Source organism: Notolabrus celidotus, chromosome 4 (assembly GCF_009762535.1).
Source record: "Notolabrus celidotus isolate fNotCel1 chromosome 4, fNotCel1.pri, whole genome shotgun sequence".
NCBI lineage: Eukaryota > Metazoa > Chordata > Actinopteri > Labriformes > Labridae > Notolabrus > Notolabrus celidotus.
In genome coordinates, this window is record NC_048275.1 from 12,572,998 (window position 1) to 12,594,843 (window position 21,846).

At 39.5% G+C, this 21,846-nt stretch overlaps 2 protein-coding genes across 2 annotated transcripts in view; one reads left to right on the plus strand and one right to left on the minus strand.

The window, feature by feature from the left end:
• The window catches only part of cdhr1a (cadherin-related family member 1a), a 23,543-nt gene extending 23,311 nt beyond the window's left edge, over nucleotides 1-232 (minus strand). Inside the window, exon 1 of the mRNA XM_034682296.1 lies at nucleotides 184-232. Within this exon, the coding sequence (XP_034538187.1) occupies nucleotides 184-232 (49 nt within the window). The remainder of the gene's footprint in view (nucleotides 1-183) is intronic.
• chst3a (carbohydrate (chondroitin 6) sulfotransferase 3a) overlaps nucleotides 1-6,724 on the plus strand; it is an 8,960-nt gene extending 2,236 nt beyond the window's left edge. Inside the window, exons 2-4 of the mRNA XM_034682769.1 lie at nucleotides 756-922; nucleotides 1,499-2,050; nucleotides 3,578-6,724. Coding sequence (XP_034538660.1) covers nucleotides 843-922; nucleotides 1,499-2,050; nucleotides 3,578-4,292 — 1,347 coding nt within the window. The 5' untranslated portion in view covers nucleotides 756-842 and the 3' untranslated portion in view covers nucleotides 4,293-6,724. The remainder of the gene's footprint in view (nucleotides 1-755; nucleotides 923-1,498; nucleotides 2,051-3,577) is intronic.
• Nucleotides 6,725-21,846: the final 15,122 nt, after the last annotated feature.

A 21,846-nucleotide genomic window follows, 5' to 3' on the forward strand; every position in this document is an offset into this window, starting at 1 on the left:
ATTGGAGATGATATCTTTTTCCTTTTTTTAATGACTCATGTTCATCTTTTGGTAGTCCAGTACATCATCAACAATTTGGGGACATGTTGAAGGTGAGCTGCATAAAAAAAAACTTTCACCCATCTTTCCTGCCAGCATCCTGGTGAAATTTCCACACTAAGTTTGAGCTAGCAGTAAACTCACTGTCCGAGTGGGTGGGGCCGATCATGTTTGCATCATGCAGCTGGTGCATGACTAGGCGGTCTTTGTACACCTAATGAAGCTGCTTCATACTTTTACTGCATATTCTTTTTACTCACTTGTTGATACTGGATCCGTCCAATTACACAAGGTAGTGATATAGAGGCGAAAAACTGTCGTCATAGTGTCAGACTCTGATTGGATATCCTTTAAACACTACACGCTGACTTCCACAGGGTCCCTTTCACATCATGCCCTGCCTCCTGAGACCCCCACCCCTCAAATGTATGACAGGGGAAACTTCAGACGCAGGCTGCCCTGAAACTTTCTTGAAATTTACAGAAGTGAATGAAGGGCTTCAGTTTAAGTCTTACTCCAATATAAACATTATATTTTTACTCTCCTGTTATTCAGCCTCATACAGCATTAATCCATCTCCTTTACCCATGGAATGTTTCTTAAGAGTGGAACACAGTTAGCATGTAGATTGTGTTACATTTACTGTCATTATAAAGCATGAATAACTTGTTTGTCTATTTTTTACTGTCTCAACTAAAGTTCCTTTTCTATTACAGCATGAAGCTTTGGGCTCTTCATGACAAAGCTATGACCAACACGAGGACTAGACTCTAGACGTCTAATAACAAAGCCAGGACTTAAGAATGAAGACCAAATATGCAATTGTCTTCATCTGTATCGTGGCTCTGGTCATCATTGAGAAGGAAAGCAACATCCTATCAAGGTAAGAGAATTTTAAAAAATGGTACCTTGACTTTGCTCAAGAAGGTGTTAATCTTTTCAAATGGACCTTGATAAACTGTGGCTCAAACCTCTCACTAACAAATAAACTATTAAAGCCCTTTGAAGTCTTGCGTGTTGCATACTTCATCCGTCTCCTCGTGCACTTTTAAATGGCACATGAAATAGTTAAAAAGTTGCTAGACTTCAGAGATTTGTTGGAGGTGTGTTCCAGTGGCTTGAAACTTTACAGCAGTGAAATTTGGTAAACAATGCTATTACCCCTTCTTGCAGAAAGAGCTACATGAAAATTGACATGACTATAATTTTAAAACCTTTGGACACAGCCAAGCTAACTGTTAACCTTAGTTTCCAGGCTTAAAGCAAAGCTTAGCTTATCAACCGATGGCACACTAAACTATTCTTTTAGTTCATTTTGAACAATGCTGTGATCCTGTTGATGTTTTTCCTGAAAAATAACTCGGCTCAATGTAAGCACTACAGCAAAATACAAAATGTCAAACTCAAAATGTGTCTCTGGTGTGTATTCAACCTAATCTAAGCCTCTGTATCTCATCAGGGTCTCAGATAAGCTGATCCAGCGGCAGACTCCCCAGCAGACCCCACAGACCCCACTGGATTACAACAACTCCACACAAAATGGCTCCCTGTCCATGCTCAAAATGCTGCTCTCTAAACTCACTGGTACCAGTGGGAATTACTCCAATTTCTCTGAGGAGGAGGAAGAGGAAGAACTTGATGGTTTAGGCAGGTACAGTTACAGTGGTGGCCGTAAGCACATATTACTCCTGGCCACCACACGAACAGGCTCCTCATTCGTGGGGGAGTTTTTCAACCAGCAAGGGGAGAACATGTTCTACTTGTTTGAGCCTCTGTGGCATGTAGAGCGCATGCTGACCATGGCAGGAGAGGCGAACAACGGGACAGTGTTGGCAGGAATCTATAAGGATGTACTGCAGGCGCTCTTCCTGTGTGATTTCTCTCCTCTGGAGAAGTTCATTTCTCCTCCACCTCAGGACCACGTCACCCCGGCTCTCTTCCGCAGAGAGTCCAGTGTATCGCTCTGTGAAGAACCTGTCTGCAGTCCTGTAATCAAAGATGTTTTTGAGAGGTAGTGTATATTCTCAAGATATTCCCTGTAATTGATTGAGCTATCAGAGCTGTTCTCATGTTAAAAATGAGTCAAACTGGTTTTGATACTGTTACAAAGAGGGAGGGGCTTCTGATTCTGGAGGTGATTTCTGTACTGTCTTTTTTTCAACTTTTATTTAGTTTTTATTTCAAGGGTGACATCCACAGTCTGCATACAAGACATCTCATATTCTACAAGTTTCAATAGTTAAGCTTTACAGTTGTGCCTTTAAACTGCCTTTATTTACAGTGAACATCAGTGGTGATTACACCGCTTTGAAGAAAAACCTCTTGTGAAGAAGTTTTTAAAAGAATGACCCCTGCTCTGACTTAATTTATTAAGTCAATAAACATTTTCCCAACAAGTCAGTGCTCTCCAATGCTAGTTCAAAGTCTTCTCACAAACAGCCCGGTGTTGGTGTTGCAGTTTTTGGCCACATTGAGCATAATACGGACAATGATGCCAGCTTTGCTTTCAGGTTTTCAGGTTAAGCTACCTTTTGATTTACAGTTTCTGCCTCAAGGTAAAGATGTAGCAGTGCATGTCCATGGCAGCACCATACTCTTGTCCAAAGTCACGGTTGCCTCCAAAATCCCACATGGTTACAGCAAAATACTCAAGGTAGCCTTCAAACTAGTGGGTATCTTCCAGGTGTCTATCATAAACTGTATAAAACATGGACATATTCTCAGTGACATCATAAATTAGTTTCTGAAGAGAGGTTTTTTGAAGCCAAATGATGACCTATTGGAATTGCTGGCTCAACGGTTCACATTGAAGCATGCTTTAAATTACACCACCCTGATAGCTGAGTGTAATATGGAACCACATGTTTATCTCTTACAAACTTTTTTAAAACTTGCGTATTTTAGCACATTCTTAGTAATCAATTACTCTAAATTGTTAACATGTAGAAATTTGATATTCAAACCTAAATCTTTTTTTTTCTACCAGGCTGTAAACATGTTTAATTTTGCTGTAAAAATTGGCATTTTAATGTGTGTTAATAGAGATTCCTTGGCTTTTGGAGCCAGCCTCAAGTGGAGCCTCAAGGAACTGCAGTTTTGTGTACTCTGGTGGCTTCAATTTTCACCACCAGAGGTTGTTGCTTCGTGACTCCGTCTACTACATCCACGGTCTTAAAACAGAATATCTGAGAGAACTCTCCTGTATGATAAAATGATACTTTAGGTTTTTGTTTTGGCTATCAGCTTTAATTATATCAGCTTGCAGTTGCTCAGTTATTCAAGGGTCTGTTTCTTGTTTGGTATAATAAGGCCTCTGAATACTTCTCACATGGTTCTTAGCCCAATTTTCTTTGTAGTAGAACTGACAAATATTCAGACACTACAGACCACCGCAGCATAGTTGTGGATCAATCTAACTATGATTCAGAATTCATAAAGCTTCCAATTTCAAAAAGATTTTATGGGGGAATATTGTCTCTTATCTCTTGTGCAAATGGTTCAGCCACATCTTACTAAAACTATCCCCTTCCTGTCTCAGGTATCACTGTAAGACCCGACGCTGTGGGCCACTGAATCTAACCCTTGCATCAGAGTCCTGCCTTGCCAAGAAACACTACGCTGTTAAGACGGTGCGTGTGCGCCAGCTTGAGACGTTGCAGCCTCTGGTGGAGGATCCTCGCCTGGACGTGAGAGTGATCCAGCTAGTCCGAGATCCCCGTGCCATCTTAGCGTCCCGTATGGTGGCCTTCTCTTCCAAGTACAAGACGTGGAAGACATGGGCGCAGGACGGCCAGGTGCCTGAGGATGACGAGGAGGTGAAGAGGCTCAAAGGAAACTGTGACCATATTAGAATGTCTGCAGAAGTGGGACTGAGCCGCCCTCGCTGGCTGAGGAGGCGCTACATGTTGGTGCGTTATGAGGATATTGCTCGCTTCCCTATGCAGAAGGCAGAGGAGATGTACAGGTTCACAGGGATACCATTTAGTCCTCAAGCAAGGGAGTGGATTCTGAGGAACACCCAGACCACACAGGAAGCAAGAGGGATTTACTCCACCCAGAAGAACTCCTCAGAGCAGGCGGAGAAATGGAGATTTAGCATTCCTTTCACGCTGGCACAGGTGGTGCAGAGAGTGTGCGGACCAACCATGAAACTGTTTGGGTACAGATTTGTAGAAGACGAAAAGATGCTGACCAATAAGTCCATCAGTTTGCTGGAGGACAAGTTCTTTCATTCATCAAAATTTCAGCTGTGAGTCTGCAAAACACTGCACATGGTGGATAGGAGCCAAAAGAAGCCATTACTGAACAGACCAAACTACGCAAAGTTGCCATAAAAGAAACAAGAAGGCCATAAAAATGTTCATACTCACCAATGATGTGCCTCATTTTAAAATGAAGAGCCACTTGTTAAAGTATTTATTTGCATACTGTGTTCACTGAGAAGCCTGGTATTACAGCTTTATGCTATGCTCTGTATTTCATTTAAAATGAAATAATCAGAAGAAGTCAAGCTCGACTTGTGAGCGATCATTATCTAAGATTGCATTCATAGTGGATCATGTTTAGATTCAGGGATAAAGAACAGGAAGTGAAAGTGCTGTATGTTTTGTGTGTGTGTGTGTGTGTGAAAGAGAGGATGTGTCTGCTCATCGGGTTTATGTTGCAAGTGCTTACGTCTGGTTATGTGCACCAGACTAGATCACGGATGGAATCACTGTAGGATCATTTTACCTGTTGTGCTTTATCAGGCTTTACATGTGCAACTCAGGTGACATGAATGTAGTATTTCATTTTGTGCTATTTTCATGAGAAGTATTCACATCTTTACAAAAGTAAGATTTATGTCAGATTATAAAATGATCTATAATTTACCTCACCAAATGGCATTTAAAGACAATTGTCCAATACTGGAATTCTCAAGTTGGAACAGTTCAGGATAAAAAAGAGTATAAGTAAGAAAGGTATAAAATACTTATGAGGTTATATGAAATAAGACTTATTTATACTTGATTTCTTCATGTGTCTTAAACATACAGATGTTTTTTTTATGAAACATTTTAGCAAGAGCTGTAGTTTTTTGGTGTCTCAGCCTGCTGCTCTGAATAGCACGGTTTAAAGTCTGATCTCTTGAGACCGGTGTGTTCGTGGACGCCCAAACGAAACTCTTTTTTTAAAAGGCTTTCAACTCGACAAAATAAAACTCCTTTAAGAATTTAAATACTCCCTATTGAAAGTTTTAAGTTGTGAGATTTGTGTATGTTTGTAGTTTTTGTGACGACTAATATATAAGATGTATGTAGAGTTTGTTACTGTATTAATGTGGCCTATCACTTTAAGTGAAACCCAGGTGCTGTTGAGTTAACTGTCAGTCTTGATGGTATATAAAGGTATCCACTGTGACTCCAGTTCAATGGCTGCATTGTGCTCAGCTTGGCTGAGGCACAGCTGAAACTGCCACGCAGCTCATGGAAAGGGATATGCATTAAAGGTACATATAGTGGTGGGTCTGTACTAACTTAGTGTTTGAAACATAAATATGAATTCATTACAGAAAGCCAGCCTCAAGTTGCCCAAGGACTGAGGTATTTGAGAAAAGAGGGAATACTGTGAAATACCAGGAGCAGCTGAACAAATGGATGCTCTTACTTTTTTGGCTTTTTACTTCTTCAGATACCAACGCAGGCAATAATAATTTAGGAGGAATACACTTTTACAGTTTTTATCTGTTATTAAGATACATGAATAACCGGAAAAGGTTTGTGCTCCAACCTTCAGAAATCAAGCTGTTTTCAACTGAATGAAATGTTGTGAAAAAAGTCCAGATAAGTTAAATCATAAAGTCAACAAGTTCCACTGCCATGTGGAAAGTAAAAGTTTAGTCCAAATTCTTGTAAAGTTAATTCCAAGTTATTTGGAAGTCTTGTTTCCTTTGAATAGTAACTGTTAAAACGTCATGGCATTGTGACATCTGATTTCCATAGCTCTGTTTAAAGGGATTTCTTTGTAACTGAGAACTTTAAAAACATAGGCCCAATAACTACAGAGTCAGGATGTGTGGCTCAGTAAGGTTTAAGAGAAGAGAAATATGTGCCTGAAAGTCATCAGACAAGTCTTCAGTAGATATCTAAGTTGTTTTCTTTAATCTGGTACAACTCCTCTAGTCAGCAGAAACCCTCCACTGCACCTTTACACACAGTCTGTGAATTCTGCTTAAATAAATAGGGTGCTTTTGTCACCTTTTTGAAAAGGTGAACTGCATTCAGGCACAATGTAGCAAAACAATAACAACTGGGCTTCCATATCACAAAGCATACTGGTGAATTTTGTTGGGATTTATTGGGCTGGAGAAACAGTTCTAGCTGAGATTGACTCAGGTTGGCTGTTATCTGTGACTCTTGCTCTAGACACTCAGATGAACATCTCTCTTAAGGACTCATTCTTTCAGGGATTGGGTAATCAGTAATTTCATATTTGTATTTTGTTCAACATCTTGCTGTCAGAGTTTACTTTTAAAACCATCATATTGCAAATATAATGTTACACTCCTATTCTATTTGCATAGGAAACCATGAACCAAAGCACAGATTACACTCAAGCAACGAAATGTATCACATGGATATAAAAGGTAAAGAGTTCCTTCAGTTGAAGTTACTATTAAAATAAACTTTTGTTGTCAGAAATCAAAGAGTAGTTTCTTCATCTGTAAATGCTCCCTCTAGCAAACACAACATCATTTTCAAAACACGCCCAATTACATGTTTTTGCATATCACGTTACACTTTGGCAAAGTACAATTATAATTCCTCAAGTTTTTCCTGCGCTATGAGAGTCCCTTCAGCTGTTCAGCAGAACTGGAACAAATGCAGGCATTTTAACTGTGTGTGAGCCATCTGAGTTTGTAATGGCCTTAATATGTGTGTTTGTTATTTATAAAGTTATAAATTATTGGGTGATCTCTAGATTTATCATTTTGGAATAAATGTGTTCCTTTTACTTTAAACTCACCAAAAGGTTAAATGACGCATCTGATTGTAGCTACAGATACAAAGAAGGAAGTGTAATCATTTGATTTGGCTGCTTGTTGTCTACACTGCCTTGCACAGATTTTTGAGAGGAAATCCTGACTCCAAAAGAATACTAAACAAGGTCATTACTTTGGCATTCCTCCTCCATGGATTCCTCAACATTTTTCTGCTTTCTTATCAATGTTGCTTTTTTAAGCATGAGAATGTGAAGAGCCCGAGGACGACATGGATAACATGAGGATTAATTTGGGATTGTTTACCCTGTTGCACTCTCTCGGCTCCACATCCAAATGCATGCTGTTGCCAGGGATCCCCCAAAAGCTTGAGTGGGAATACAGAGGGAAAAGGCAGAAACAGGGAGCCCATTCAAGTCTGCATTCTTTCTGTCTGTTTCTCACCCCAGCATAGAGAAAGCACTTTAGAGTTCACAGCTGTTTGTCAAGCTGATTCTACCCTCCATCATTTCCCTGATGCAGAATATTCCCACATCAACACAGCAGATGTTACTATCCTGCAATAGAGGAAAAGTCTTGGTGATAAGCCACTCAACAACCCAGTCTGGCCATGTCTCAAGGTTCTTTTATGTGTCAATTTAAACCTCTAGTGGTGCTGTAGAGCAGTGAGGAAGACAAGTGGGATTTTTACCAGCACATAAACGGGGATGCACATGTTCATAATGAACCATGGTAATGTGAGATACAGTTTTGTTGATAATGCAAGGATGCAGGACCTGAGTATGCTGAGAGTAAGAGGGATATTTAGCTCAGCTATCACTGATGCTAGTTAAGCAGGATCTGGTAATTTACACTTGAAAACAAACAAAGTCGTCCCATTCAACCTCATCATAGTCACACAAAGCCCTACCCAGGCCCAGACTGGCAATACTGACAAATGCCACTTGAATGTTTTGCAGCCTCTTTGAAGAGGGAGTGAGAAAGCCAGAATTCAGCACTGCCAGGGCAAGTAGTTTCAAAAGGGTGAATGTCAATGCCGCTTTGAACAATGTATCAAAAGAGCAACAAAGGCATATGTTTGGCCCAGCAGAAATCGAGAACATAGACAAAACTGAAGTGACTATTATACACAAGCTCAACAGAGTTGTGCTACAAGTGGTGGTAGGCAGCCCTCTCCCTTTATAAATTCTATTTTTAATTAATTAATTTTAATTTTAAACTGCAATACTATTATCACCATTGCGTCATGGCATAAAGCTGAGACAAATTGGAAAGGAAATTTATTGTGTGCTGTACTATTTGTGAATTAATACGTTGAAATTTGACAATAAGTTAATTGTATTGCATGGGTCAGAACAGTGTTATATTTCCATACACATATTTTGCCCCACCCCTACAAGATAATAATAATACAATAATACAAATCCATCAATAAATAGGAGGGGGGGATGTAAATACTACATAGACTCTTTAGATTTATAAAGCTGCACACACTTTAGTTTCAATACAAGATTTATTTTAAGAATATTGATCTTATTCCACTGTTTATTAGTTAGATTTTTCTATATATTTTTCGTATATCATATTATTTCATCAAGAATTATGTCATGTCTGATAAAGCTCTGTAATTTATTTTATTTCCTGTAATGCCTTGTAATATGTTTAATTATGCATATACACATTTCCTGAAAGAAAGAAAGAAAGAAAGAAAGAAAGAAAGAAAGAAAGAAAGAAAGAAAGAGGAGAGGTTAACCCTACTAACCCCCAGCCCTCTAACCCCTTGCCTCTCACATGCCAGGTGTGGAGATAATCACAACCCCCCTCAAATTATCCCTTCAGGTGGACCCGTCCATGTAACGTCATACCTTGAGCAGGAAATTACCAATCGATATCACGACTAACAGATCAAACTTTATTGATAATTCAAACAAAATAAGTATCGTTGCTCCTGGAAAGCGGAAAGAAAGAGCGGAAAAGAGATAAAAAGAGGGAAAACAACAAGACTGGTGCCATACAATGTTTGAAGAGGGCACACCTGTTGACTTAATTGACTGAGTTGTAGCTGTCAACGAAGCCAGTGCCACGTGCATCTTGCTATAACAACAGATACAACTATAACTTTAACTGCAAGTCATAAGAAGAAGAACAAGAACTGGAGGTAAAAAGTTTGCAAGGATGCATGCAGAGGACCAGCTTGCACCAGGTGATACAGGTAATGACAGCGTTAACAGAAAAATACTGCTATCACTATGTTACAAGATGACAGTGAAGGCAACATTTGTTTCTGAATGTCCCTCTCCCTCTATTCTAAACTTTAAGGTAATCCATTATCAGCTCCTATGAAGCGTTTTTGTTAAAAAGATTGAATAAAGGGCTTCAGGCACAGAGTCACAGGCTCAATCAAATAAACTGTACATGCATGGGCTACTTATGGAGAAATCTTTCTTCTGTCTCTACCTAACCCATTGTATGCAAGTGGCTCATCTTTTGTTTTTAGTGTTCTGTGGAATTAGTTTTAACTTCAGCTTTATGTAGCCCCATGATTTGTCATTTGGAATAGCAATAGCAATAGCAATTTTATTTATATAGCACATTTCATTACACGTAAGTTCAATGTTCTTTACATAGAGAATTAAAACAAATAAAAACATTCTTCCAAAGAGAATAAATAAAAACAGAAAAACAATAGATACACCCAACATACATCAGACACAGCAATCAAACAAACAGCAATTGTTGCTGCACATGCATCCAGTCACAACAGTCATTATATCATTCATACGCTTGAGAAAATAAATATGTTTTGAGTCTTTTTTTAAAAGTGGAGACAGTTGTTATGGACCTGAGGTCAAAGGCCCCTTCACCGGACCTAGATTTGACTCTGGGTACATTTTAAAAGATTCCCCCTGCTGACCTAAGGATCCTGGTCAGGTTATACACTGTGAGCAAGTCAGAGATGTACTGGGGAGCTGAACCATTGAATGCTTTATGTACTAATAATAGGATTTTGAAATGGATTCTGTATTGAGCGAGGAGCCAATGAAGTGTTTTGAGAACTAGGGTGATATGGTCATATTTTCTTATATGTGTCAGGATTCTAGCTGCTGTGTTCTGGATGAGTTGGAGCTGTCCTATGGAGTGTTTGGATAGACCTGTGTACAGTGCGTTGCAGTGGAAGGTCAGAAGCTAAAATTACACCAAGATTTCTGATTTGCTCACAGTGTTTTAACGAAATTGAACTAAGATGTAGTTGGATCTTTTCCCTCTTTATATCAAAACTTTCCTAAATGTAGCCTAGTTTTATTTCTATCAGAGTCTCCTCTCTTTGGACTCATTACTCACCTGCAATGGAGTTTAAAATCCATGCACATGTTTTGCATTTTTCTCTTAAAGTAGTCAGAAGTGCTTCGATTTTGTTTCAGAGATTTACTTTGATGTTTTATGATATTGTGCTACCTGAGGATTTTATTAGGAAAACATTTGTGTAGTCCATGCTAATGGAACCTTGTAAACAACATCCAACTGTGATAATGAAAGAAAGGAGGAGTGTGGTTGGGGAGGTTTATGGCCTTTTGTGGCTCATGAGTCCCTCCAGTTTGTTTCTCTAGTTTGTTTCCAGCTTGTCTTCTGTGCAGACACGAATAAATCATGATAACCTTTGTAACTTATGACATGCAGCACACATGGATGAATTTGTGACACCATACCGAAGATTGACAACTTTGTCTCACTCTAGTAATAAGGTAACTCTTGGCAATGCTTGCTCCAAGGATGACTCTAGTTTAGACTGTCATGTACTAAAACTATCAATGGATGCACACATAGATTAAATAACTACTTGTGCTGTTTAAGGGACAGGAGAAGGCTAAAGAAACAGGAAACCCACCCTCCTTTATCTACTTATTTTTGGCTTTTTCCATATTCCTCCTCTCTTCAACATCCCCTGCTGTCTAACCGTGGTTTTCTTACCGTAGCTGGTTTTGACGGTAAATGATTGTGGATTGGAAACATAAACACACGCAGGTTTCTCCATTAGTTTCCACCTTAAATGGAATGTGTGTGTTTTTAGGGTGGGTGACTTCTTTTTAGTTTTGACTTCTTTGGGATCATGACATCCACTTTCTATCTTAAGCTATCCAGTATCACACAATCACTGCTCTACTCAAGCCAGGCTCTCCACCCCTCCAAGCAAACACACACATGCAAACACACACACATACCCTGCAGCCCTACCTTGCTTTAAGCACACTCCATCTCCTCTTACTGGCTGGCCCTCACTGGAAGGTAAATAAATCCTGTGGTTGGGGTGGAACACTGAGTGCCCTCATATGCCTCTGGAGCGGCTCTGCCTGAAAGAAGCCTTGTGTTTGGCTCCTGAAGGCTCCTCCACTCAACCGTACGCTGGTTGTACACAGATAGGCTGCTTCTTGGAACATGCGCAACAGGAATTGGCTTATAAAAACATGATTTAAATGTAACACTTTATTGTTTTTTTTTCTGCCTGTTTTGTGAATTACAGCTGATTTAATAGCTGTTGGTACTGTTCACAAAAAGGCTGATATGACTTGAAAGAGCCATGCTGTGATTTGCAGAATCTATTCCCTTTGTTTCCTGCAGAGGGCAGTAGACCCCACGGGATAGTCAGGAATCACATGTTTCCAGCCTATGTGTTCTTGTGTGAAGAGAACATACCACTTTGTACAATATGTTTCTGTGTGTGCAAAGGGGCGTGCAGAGATTCATATATGTATCTTCTATATGCATGTGGGCATATGTGCATTTGCATATGTGTGGGGCCTCTCTCAGGTGACTGCTCACATGTGCAGCGGTAATTGTTGTGCCGTTTTATCTTCCTCATTACAGGAAGTTTTTCCTCCAGCATTGAGACAAAGCAGAAAATGACTCCTGCTTATGCCTGTTCTTCTTCAGTCCATTGTTGGTCTCCCTCTGTATCCTTCACTGCATCCCCAGAGCTCAATGGGACGGAAGTGTGAAAGATGTCCACATCAAAGAGGGTGCAGGCCAGGACTAATCCGCAAATAATGACAGGCATGGACTTAACACACATGTCCCCTTACTCACTAATCTTGAACGGTATAGAGCAATCCTTCATGGGGAACATCGTACGACTAACACCTGCACTACAGCTAGAGGAGAAATAAGAAAAAGAAGGTCTAAAGACAACTTCATTTTCAGTTATGTGTTTTATTATGAGGAGGAGAGTGTAAAGAATTAGTAGGCAAAGCTCAAGTAGTAATGTTGTAGAGGAAGAGTTCTCTCTTTCAGCTGACTCAACCTAGAGTAGTGAACACCCCCTAGTGGGGAAAGTCAAACTGTTTAAACCCTTTTAAATCTGCCTTTAAATGGGAAAAGCTACTGGCAGGACTACAGGCACAAACAAACCTCTGAACTCTCAGGTTAGCAGCCCTGGAGGGAAAATTCTCCCACACTCACCTGTACCATTATTTCCTCTGCTCTTCCTGTGTGAGGAGCCTCTGTTGTTTGAATACAATGGGGTCAGAGAAATCACAGCACCGGTCAGACGCACACTCCATCATTGTGACAGAGAGCGGAGTGACAACAAACGGTGCCACACAACTAGTCTCTTTTTTTTTTACCTGTTTTACTACCTGCCTTTAAGTTGGTGTCATTATAATGTAAATGGTATCTTGCCCTGAATTTGCAGAGTAAATACAGTGTTCTTGTTCTTTAATCTATTTTACCTACAATTTAGCTGTTTGAATGTTGTGTCTTGGCACTGTGTCTGTGCTAAAGGTGATTCAGGTTCCTGTTTCAATTACTCACCCCTTTTCCTCCCTTGTCTTAGATCCCTGAATCAAAACTGGGGTTTTAAATGATATTTAGAGTCTACGTTATACTTACTCATTGAATGACTGAAATAAGGATTAAAATATGATTACTTTCTAGAGTTAATTTAGTTAAATCTGAAACTTAAAGAGTATGTCATTTAAAATAAGATATGGACCAAAACAGCCTCTAAAACAAACAAAAAAAAGAGAAAAATTTATAAAATAATTAGGTATACATTTACAGAGTACCTATTTAATCATTCTAATTGTCTTCTACTATAATTAGATACAAAAGATTGTAGTACAGTTCTGACAGAAATGATGTATTTTAACCAGGAACACATGGTCTGAACTACTTTGTTAAATCCAGAGACTGTATAAAAAATGAACGTAGTACCAGTGACGTCACCAATCTGTTTCTGATCGCTGTTTTGAAACCAATCATCGGCGGGAGCCATATTGGAAACGCTGAACTCAACCGAATTCAACTTAACTGCTGTCGAGCTAGTGTGAGGTAAACAGGAGGGCCTTTAGCCTTTTCGCTAACAGCTACACGGTGCCCGCCTGTCAATCAAGTCAGCCATGTCCTTATTTGGGCAAAACCTGTAAGTTTAATATCCTTGAAAATACCATGTTATAAAAAACATCACCTCCCCTTACAGTGTGTGAGTGTGTAGAGAAATGACCAGGCTGTAAACACGTTTATTATTGCTGCAAAGATCGTCTTATTTGAATGGGTGTGTATGTGCACAGTTTTTAGCACTTCTGCATTGGCCCCATATTTTAAGACCGGAGTTTGCCGCTTGGTCAAACCATGAGAGCCTTAAATGTAATTCAGCTAAATCCATGTTGGTTTTGATGTTGATGTAGCAACATTTTGCAGCTAATTTTAGGTTAGCATGGGTTCCCACAGACCTAGTATCACAATATGTATTTAAATAACATCAAACAGCATTTTAATTTTGTACCCTAAGTTGGATAAACAATCATGCAGACATGTAAATGACAACCTGCAACATATATTGCAAAATGAATAGCTGTGAGATCCTTTAGGGATGCACTGATGTATCAGTTGAGCGTTGATTTGCCCTCATGACAGACAACAGCCCAATAGTTGATACCTGTTTGACAAACTCTGTAGGAATTAGGAAATGTTGGCAGTGTGGGAGTTATAAACCGTCTCTGAGAAAGGTCAGCAACACACAGTTTGTAAGACATGTTGAGAAAGTGACAAGAGGAGGGACTTCTAGAAAATATTTGCATACATAAAATCTCATAGCTCATTTGATGAATACCCAGAGAAGATGTAATGTAAAAAAAAGGTGTTTTCAGAATCACCTATCAGCTGATTTTTAAGCATCTTCTTCAACATCATATGATGTTGTGTCATCCACTAAGTAATACTAAGGTCTCCTGTTTACTCCTTAATCTCCCCGTGAACTTAAGAGAAGCAGTGAGGTTATGTCAGGCTGACATGAAACAAAGCTAACAGTGTGTAGCTTAATAACTTCATGATGCTGAGCCCCAAAGGAAAGGTCTATGTGGAGAGTCATACTTAGGGATTAAAACTCACTCTTTGATTTACAGTATTAACAATAAATTCCCATCACTGCAGCTACCATTGTCTTCATTAAAATGTTTCCTTGCTACACCCAAAACAGCTGCTTTTAAACTACTACATCTCGGGTATAATAGCCACATGGCTGCTGTGTTACCACCACTAACACTGGCTTGCAGAATAGATAGTTTTTTATTAAAAAAAAAAACGTTTCAAGCTTAAACATCTCATTAAAATATTATAATTGTTGCCACCACTGTCTTCACTAGATGTGTCTATTATTCAACTATTACAGACATACTTTGGCATGATTTGGAAACTGATTATGGATCACGTAATCAAAGTCTATAAAGTTGTCTATGATTTTAAACTGAAGATAAGTCAATTTGTCTTAAACCTGATCAGTACAAGGAAATAATAGCATGTTGTCTCTCTTTCCTCTAATATTTAACTGCTTTCCAGCTCACCTTCAAGGGTGGTGATGGGTGGACCCTATCCAGATACATCCAGTGAGCCCCCATAGAAGCCTGTTAATATTTCCCTGTTACCCTACACTCAGTCAGCTGCTCTGTAACCTGCTGCCAATCAGTCTACTTGTCCACTCTCTCAAGTTGCATGAGCTATGATTAGCAATTTCTACCATTATGTATCCTCCCTGCATAATTCATGCCCTCAGATCTTTTTGAATGTCCCCTGGAGAGAACACGAGAGGGGAATCCCACCTTGCTCCAACAAAGCCCACAGAGCTTGTCTTGTGGTGGGAGTGAGAAAATAATGTTGAATTTTTAATTATCCAAACATTGGAATGATTTATAATTGATGAGGAGGAGAGCGTAGGAGCAGGTTTGCCCCTCAACCACCAAGGAAATGAAATGGAGTGGAAAGTGTTGGGTCATTAGGTCGTTAGGGATCGGATGCTCTCCTGATCTAGAGACCAAGTATGACAAAGCGGCAGAGAGGAGATCCCATACACTGACCAAAGTGGAGCTAAAGGTTTCCCTTCCCTCAGTTGAGTCTGCTGTTGTCTGACTCTGTTACTCCGCTGAGTGACAGGGAAGGTTGTCATTGGAGAAGGCTGCTCTGGTTCATTGTGAGAGGGGTAATATGACAGTTTTTAATGGGAAAGTCCTCTGTTTAAAGTGTTACTGACTATGAATGATAATAAGGGGCACAGTAAGGGGACATTAAGACATCTTAAGCCTAAAATGTTTGATGATACTCAGAATTTCCAAATATGTGATTTTTAAATTAGCTTTTCAGTTGAGACTGAACTTAACCTGTTGTTATAAATGATCAATAGTAAGTGTGATCCAGTTTTGATAAGTGCTTGTTTCTGTAACGGAGGCTGTTACAAGCTGTGATGTCATTGTGATCCAAGCTAGTGGAAAATTTGGGCTATTTAACTCTATAACACAGTTATAGAGGCTGTCATTTCTATTTTCTTTCTTGCATACTGCTCAGAGTGATCAGCAGCAGGGTCCTGCTTTTTTTATCCAATGAAAATCACATGCCTGTGATTGGCATTTCCCAGTTTCAACACACAACAAAGGCACTCTGGCATTCAGCTTAACTCAGTCTTTAGTTGTACGTTTGAACTCTCTGAAGCAGAAGCAGAGTGGACACAGGAGCCCTGCTATCTGGAATTTATTCATTTTGATTAGTCACTGAATGTGGACTACAGAAGGCTTTGCTACACGTCTTCAAGTCAGCAGTTAGCATACAGTGTTAGCCGAGATGTCTCCGTTTTCTCTCAGGTCTATAAATTCAACCCTTAAAGATCAATTAATCTGTAGCATTACTAAGAAACTGATTTCTTTTTAAATGCTAACTATGAAATACATAAACCCAAAGTTACAAATATAAAGGCAATTGTAGGTTTATGTGTCCAGAAGCCATAACAGATATTTTGTAAGTGACAAACCTCAAATGACATCGGACAAAGGAGCAACCAAAGTCTAAGCCAAAATTGTTTCTGTCCTCGAGGGCAGGGGGTTATGGGTAAGCACTTTAGAAATGGTCATGTTTTCCTCCGAGTAATTCTTAATCGCTGTGTTTTCATCTCTAGGCAAGACAGTAATGACCGATTCTGAGTGACTGACCATGGGAATGGGCACAAGCTTAAATCCCCTCCATCCCAGGCCCTCTGTGTGCTTTAGTCCGATTCCCAAACGCCACACACACACACACATGGTCGTGCACACACACACTCAGGGTTACAGAGTTGAATCTGCTTTATGGTGTAGCCACCCTTTGATTCACCGCTCAATGAAACTTGTGACTGTTTTAATTAAGGGGAAAATACACTGACAGTGTAGCACACGGAAATCCGCCGCCATGCACATAAAGGGCGCTAATGCTTTTCTTCCTGTCGACGCAAGGCTGGCCCCCTTTTGTCAGACTGACCATTCACTTCTCATTCATTTTCTTTTCCTCTCTTTCTTCTCTTCTTAAGTTTGGCATCGCATGAGGTCTGCGGCTAATGACAGGAAAAACATATTCAAGGCCCAGCCAGGTGAGGGGGCTTCTTGTGGACAGTCTGGACTGACGTTTGGTAAAAGCACACACATTTTTTCCACTGTTTTCTGTTCTGTTTGTGACATAAGTGCTGCAGGGGATACTTTGGGGCTACCAAAACAAAAAAAACGGGGAATACTTTTGCCCTCTTCTGTTGTTTGCTGTGCCTCAGGGCAGAAGTAGTTTATCTCTGCCACCCAACAGGACATGCACAATATCTAGTTGCCTATTTGTCTTTACTCTGTAAGGAGAATTTCTTGCTTTCTTATACAGAGAGGTAACATTTTTGTGGCCCTTTTTGTATTATACTTAAACTTTTTACTCTTTGTAGTTCCCAGTTAAATAACAGAAACATTTGTACTCTCTGACCATCAACCAGCATCCAAAGCAGCTGACAGCTGTCTGTGGGTTCCCATGTTAGTCACAGAGGTACAGTTCTCTGTCGTTCTATTTTGACAGATGTTTCTCAGAGGTTTGTGTATGCCGGTGTGTGACAAGTCCTCTCTTCCTCTGGGGATCAATGTCTGTCCTGTTCTCTTGCCGATCTGATGTTTATCTGCTGGTGATCAATCACGCCGGTGACAGCATGAGGGTTAGTGTTACCTTCCCCACTGCCTCTGAGTGGGCGACTATAGATTAAATACAAAGGACAGGTAATAACGACCAACAATACTTAGATTAATTAAATTCAAGCTAATATATAGTAATTAATGGAGGCTAATTTTTAAAAATAGCAAAGAGACTTCAGCCAACATAATGTCTTAAAACTATTATCCACTTTATTGTTACGTTTGATGGGTTTTTAGTTTATTTATCTTAGTTTTCAGTAGTTTATGACTTAATTGTCTCTTTAATAATGGATGTAACAAGTTCAGATTTAAATCCATTTATATTGTGAAATTATATATTAAGTGCTCAGAACTTTTCATGTCTACAAAAGTACAGAAAAGGCCATGTTTATGTTCTCATAAAGACGCCAGTGGTCCAACAGAAGATGGGATCCTACCTCAGTTGTTCACGCAAAAAACAGAAAAGCCATTTAATACTTTACAGACCTTCTCTCTCTTATCCCTAGCCCAAAATAAAGCCCCTACAGTGAAAATAGCCTCTCTACACAAATGATTGATGATGACTCCTCAACTCACACCAAATGGGCCCAAGTCAGGATTTCCATCCTTAATGCAGGTGTCAGTAATCCTCCTTCGCCTCTTCAAGTGATGTTTTAGCCTGAGGAAATGCTTGACCAAAATCCTTCTTTACTGCGTAGAAACAGTGTAATCTCTCAGTCCTTGACACAGCAAATAAACACAGCACAGAAAGAGAAGCCGGCAACTTTATCCCTTACTTCCTTCCACATTGTCTCGTTGACAAGTTCCAAGGGGAACCTCAACCAGGAGAGAATAGGTGAGACATATTTCTTAGGTAACAAGCCCAAAGGGGCTTTGGCTGGAGATTGAAGGTTAAGTGCACGTACTAATACTCACAAAAGGGAACTTAACACCTTCAGGTATACTGAATGCTTATACTTCCTTTCTGTCTTCAATTTGGTTATCACATCCTCCCTGAAAGAGGACAACTGCTGAGTTATCAAGTTGCACAAAATGGAAAGAAAATCTGGGAACATAAGAGAGTACAAATAAGTTATTTGAAATTTAAAAAGGTGGCTAATCAAATATTTCTGATGTAGAACTTATTTGTCAAATTAAAATAAACCATCTTATCTAGAAAGGTAAGCCAACCTTAATAGAAACTTAATTTCAGATTCTTTTGAGCCCATGACATCACTCACTTTTCTGTAGCCACAGCACATAATTGGAGGTTAATGTCTTTTAACCTCTCTCATAAATTATTCCTTAAGATACCCGAACTCCTCCAGTTGCCCACCCCTCATCTTAATTGGAAAGGACACTTTTTTCCCAGGAGATAACCACGCTGAGGCTTCAAACTTTTAGCTGAAGACCTTTTCTTTGGGACTGCATGTCTCATTTGGCTGCACGTCGTACAGCTAGACATCAGAGGTCATCCAGAAAGAGGTTGGGTACCAAAGTATTGAAATACCCATCGGCAGCAACTGGCCAATACCTACATGCATCATCTCGGGTCTATTATTAATAAGGGTAATACATGTACGAATTCAAGTAAAGATATTAATTTGAGTAAAGCTCCACATTCACAAAGAAAACAATCCTTTAAAGATGCTCAGCCTTTTCAAGAAACACAAACATAGAATATCAAAGTTGTAAATAATTTTTATAGTGATAAAAGAGAGCAAAAAGCTATTTTAAATCATTCCAGGGTTTACATTTTTGTGCTCCTTAGACTGAAACTAAACCTGTTTAGTCCAAAACTTAAAGCTTGACAGGTTGGTTCAGGAATCATTTTAAATCAGTCCAATCTAAACTGAGACCTGCTTACCTCTTTATACACATTTGTTCCGATGTACAGCTTGAGTTTAGATATGGAAAGAAGCTCCTTTGCCCTCTGGTTGTTATCAAAATGAGAACCAAATCATACCTGTAGTAAAATTAGGTCAGTCAAGCATAGCATGCATAACCTCTGAAATACTTTTTTGCTTCCACAATTTTCTGTTTTTTTTTTACTCTTGTTTTGGGGAAACTCTTAAATATTGAGTACAGAAAACAGCCACTAATGCATCAACTACGAAAATCTATCAGCACTGAGCCACCACCTCTCATACCAGATACAGAGACCATCCTACAAAGCAGTGTGAACATTATCATAAGGATCGGATAAATTATGTTAAAATCACACCACTTGACAAACCCACGAATAACTTTCCTCATGCAAAGAGTCGGTTCATTTAGTTTCAAACATTCGATGCAGCTCTAACCTCCCCTGGCAGGATTTGCAAAGAACTCCAAAAACTTCAACATAACTGCAACAGATCCTCTTCCACTTTTCAAATGAATCCTAATGATTCCTCTTTTAGAAACATTCATCCCATTTTAATTGGGGCTCCATACTAGAGCTAATTTTGTCAATCGTTTTTTGATTGGCATTGCATGTGCTGCAGATGCAGCTAATTTTCCAACACAAATTACCTGAACATTACGATTCAAGTCATTCTGGAAAGAGTTTCTGATTTTTTAATTATGACATTTTCAGAAAAGATCTTGAAGGCCCATGAAGAAAATTATTTTTTCCATTATAAATTTGATTTAGTTCAGTGTTTAAAAATGCTATTCTGTGAATTGATGTGCTAAAAAAGATGATTGACTCTTAGTGCTTTAAAAAGGGGAGAGTTAAATATATTTTAATGTCATGAGGGCAGTATGTACATACATGCTGTACATTATCTAACTGAGAAGGCAGTTCTGCATATTAACCTTTTGTAGTTGTAGATTGTCTGTAAATATTTCCCCAAGAGTCAAATAAAAACCAATGGTGTAGCTTGTTGTTGGCTAAAACACAAATTGAACTGTGAAAAGAGGTGTGTAAGGTGCCTGAGGAGATTTTGCTTTGCTCTTTTTCTGTATGACCTGTAAACAAGATTGTTTACCTCAGCTGCTCAGCAAACAGATTTGGAGTTGAGCAGACAAAGCATAAAGCAGGTTTGATAGAGACACAACAGATCCTGAGGCCCAGGATCAGCAGCACTAATGGGATTAGATCTGCCACGCACACACACCAAACACCAAGCTGTGAGCTGACAGAAGAGCTCAGGACTCAAACAACAACTTTCACTTCAAATCACAATAATCCATCCATCTTCCTGAATGAAAACTGATGAATATTATGATTGTAAATAGTCATTAAGCAGAAGACATTTCCAACATAAAGTCTTCTCTGCTCAACTGAGGGGAGACTTTAAATTCTCCTCTCTCGTTCTGCCCCTAAGGGGCAGCAGAGGCCTGCTTTTATAGAGGCAGGTCATCTTTGGGCAATGACTGTCAAGAGGGACCAACAACCAAGAAGACGCCAGAGAGGAACAAAAGACGAAAGTTCACCCCAGCTAAAAATCAAAGTATACCTTGTGGGGAATCCTGTTTATCTTGATTTGTACTGTTAGTAATATTTCATGGGAGTATTTGCTACGAGTTTCGACGGCAATAATTAAATCTTACAGAAAGAAAATAATTTTCAAGGAAAAGAAAAAGTAATCCTCTTTCTCTGTCACACGCACATACTCACACTCTTCAATCGGCGAGCTCGTTTTCCATCTTTCAGCAAACAGGTTGATACTGTGAGACAGAGCTGCTGGGTGGGCTCCTCTGTGGGAGTGGAGGACCCTCGGTTCAAGGCTATCAAATGAAGTGCTCTTTGATAAAAAAAAAAAAAATGAAATGAGGCAAAAGTTTAGTGATAAGTGAAAACCTCGGCTAGAGCAGAGCTCGGGGTTCGGGCTGTGGGATGCGACAAAGATTAATAAAGAGAGCAGGTCTGAGGAGGGAGAGGGTGACGGTGAGGTTAGCTGGAGGGCCAGACCGCGAGAGATGAAAGTGGGAACTCTCTCCCACAGCTGTCAGCAGTTTTTAATGCAAACTTTGCTATTGATTGGCAGAGCCGGCAGGTTCCACCACCAAACTTTTCTAGTTTGGCTGCTTTTAGTTTCTTCTGTGTTGGATGGATTGTTTGGTTTAAGGAGACCAATATCAGGTTTGTCATCTTGAGAATGTATTTTAACCAAAACTGGAGTCCCATCTCTACTAACAATAAATCATCATGCTTTGATTTTGTTGATTGAGACATTATTTGTGCCTGAAAGAAGTGTGTTGTTTCATTTGTGTAGCTGTAAAATATGAGCTAACTGGAGCCACCCTGATATTGTTTGCTTATCCTCGATCCATTTAAAGTGTCTAAAATCAGCTCCTAAAGTAATATCAGATATGTACAAGTGAGGTTTCATGTTGAATACAGTAATCTTTAGCCTTTACACAGCACTGTAATTGAATCAAGCCCTGATCTTTCATCCCTGTAGTTATTTT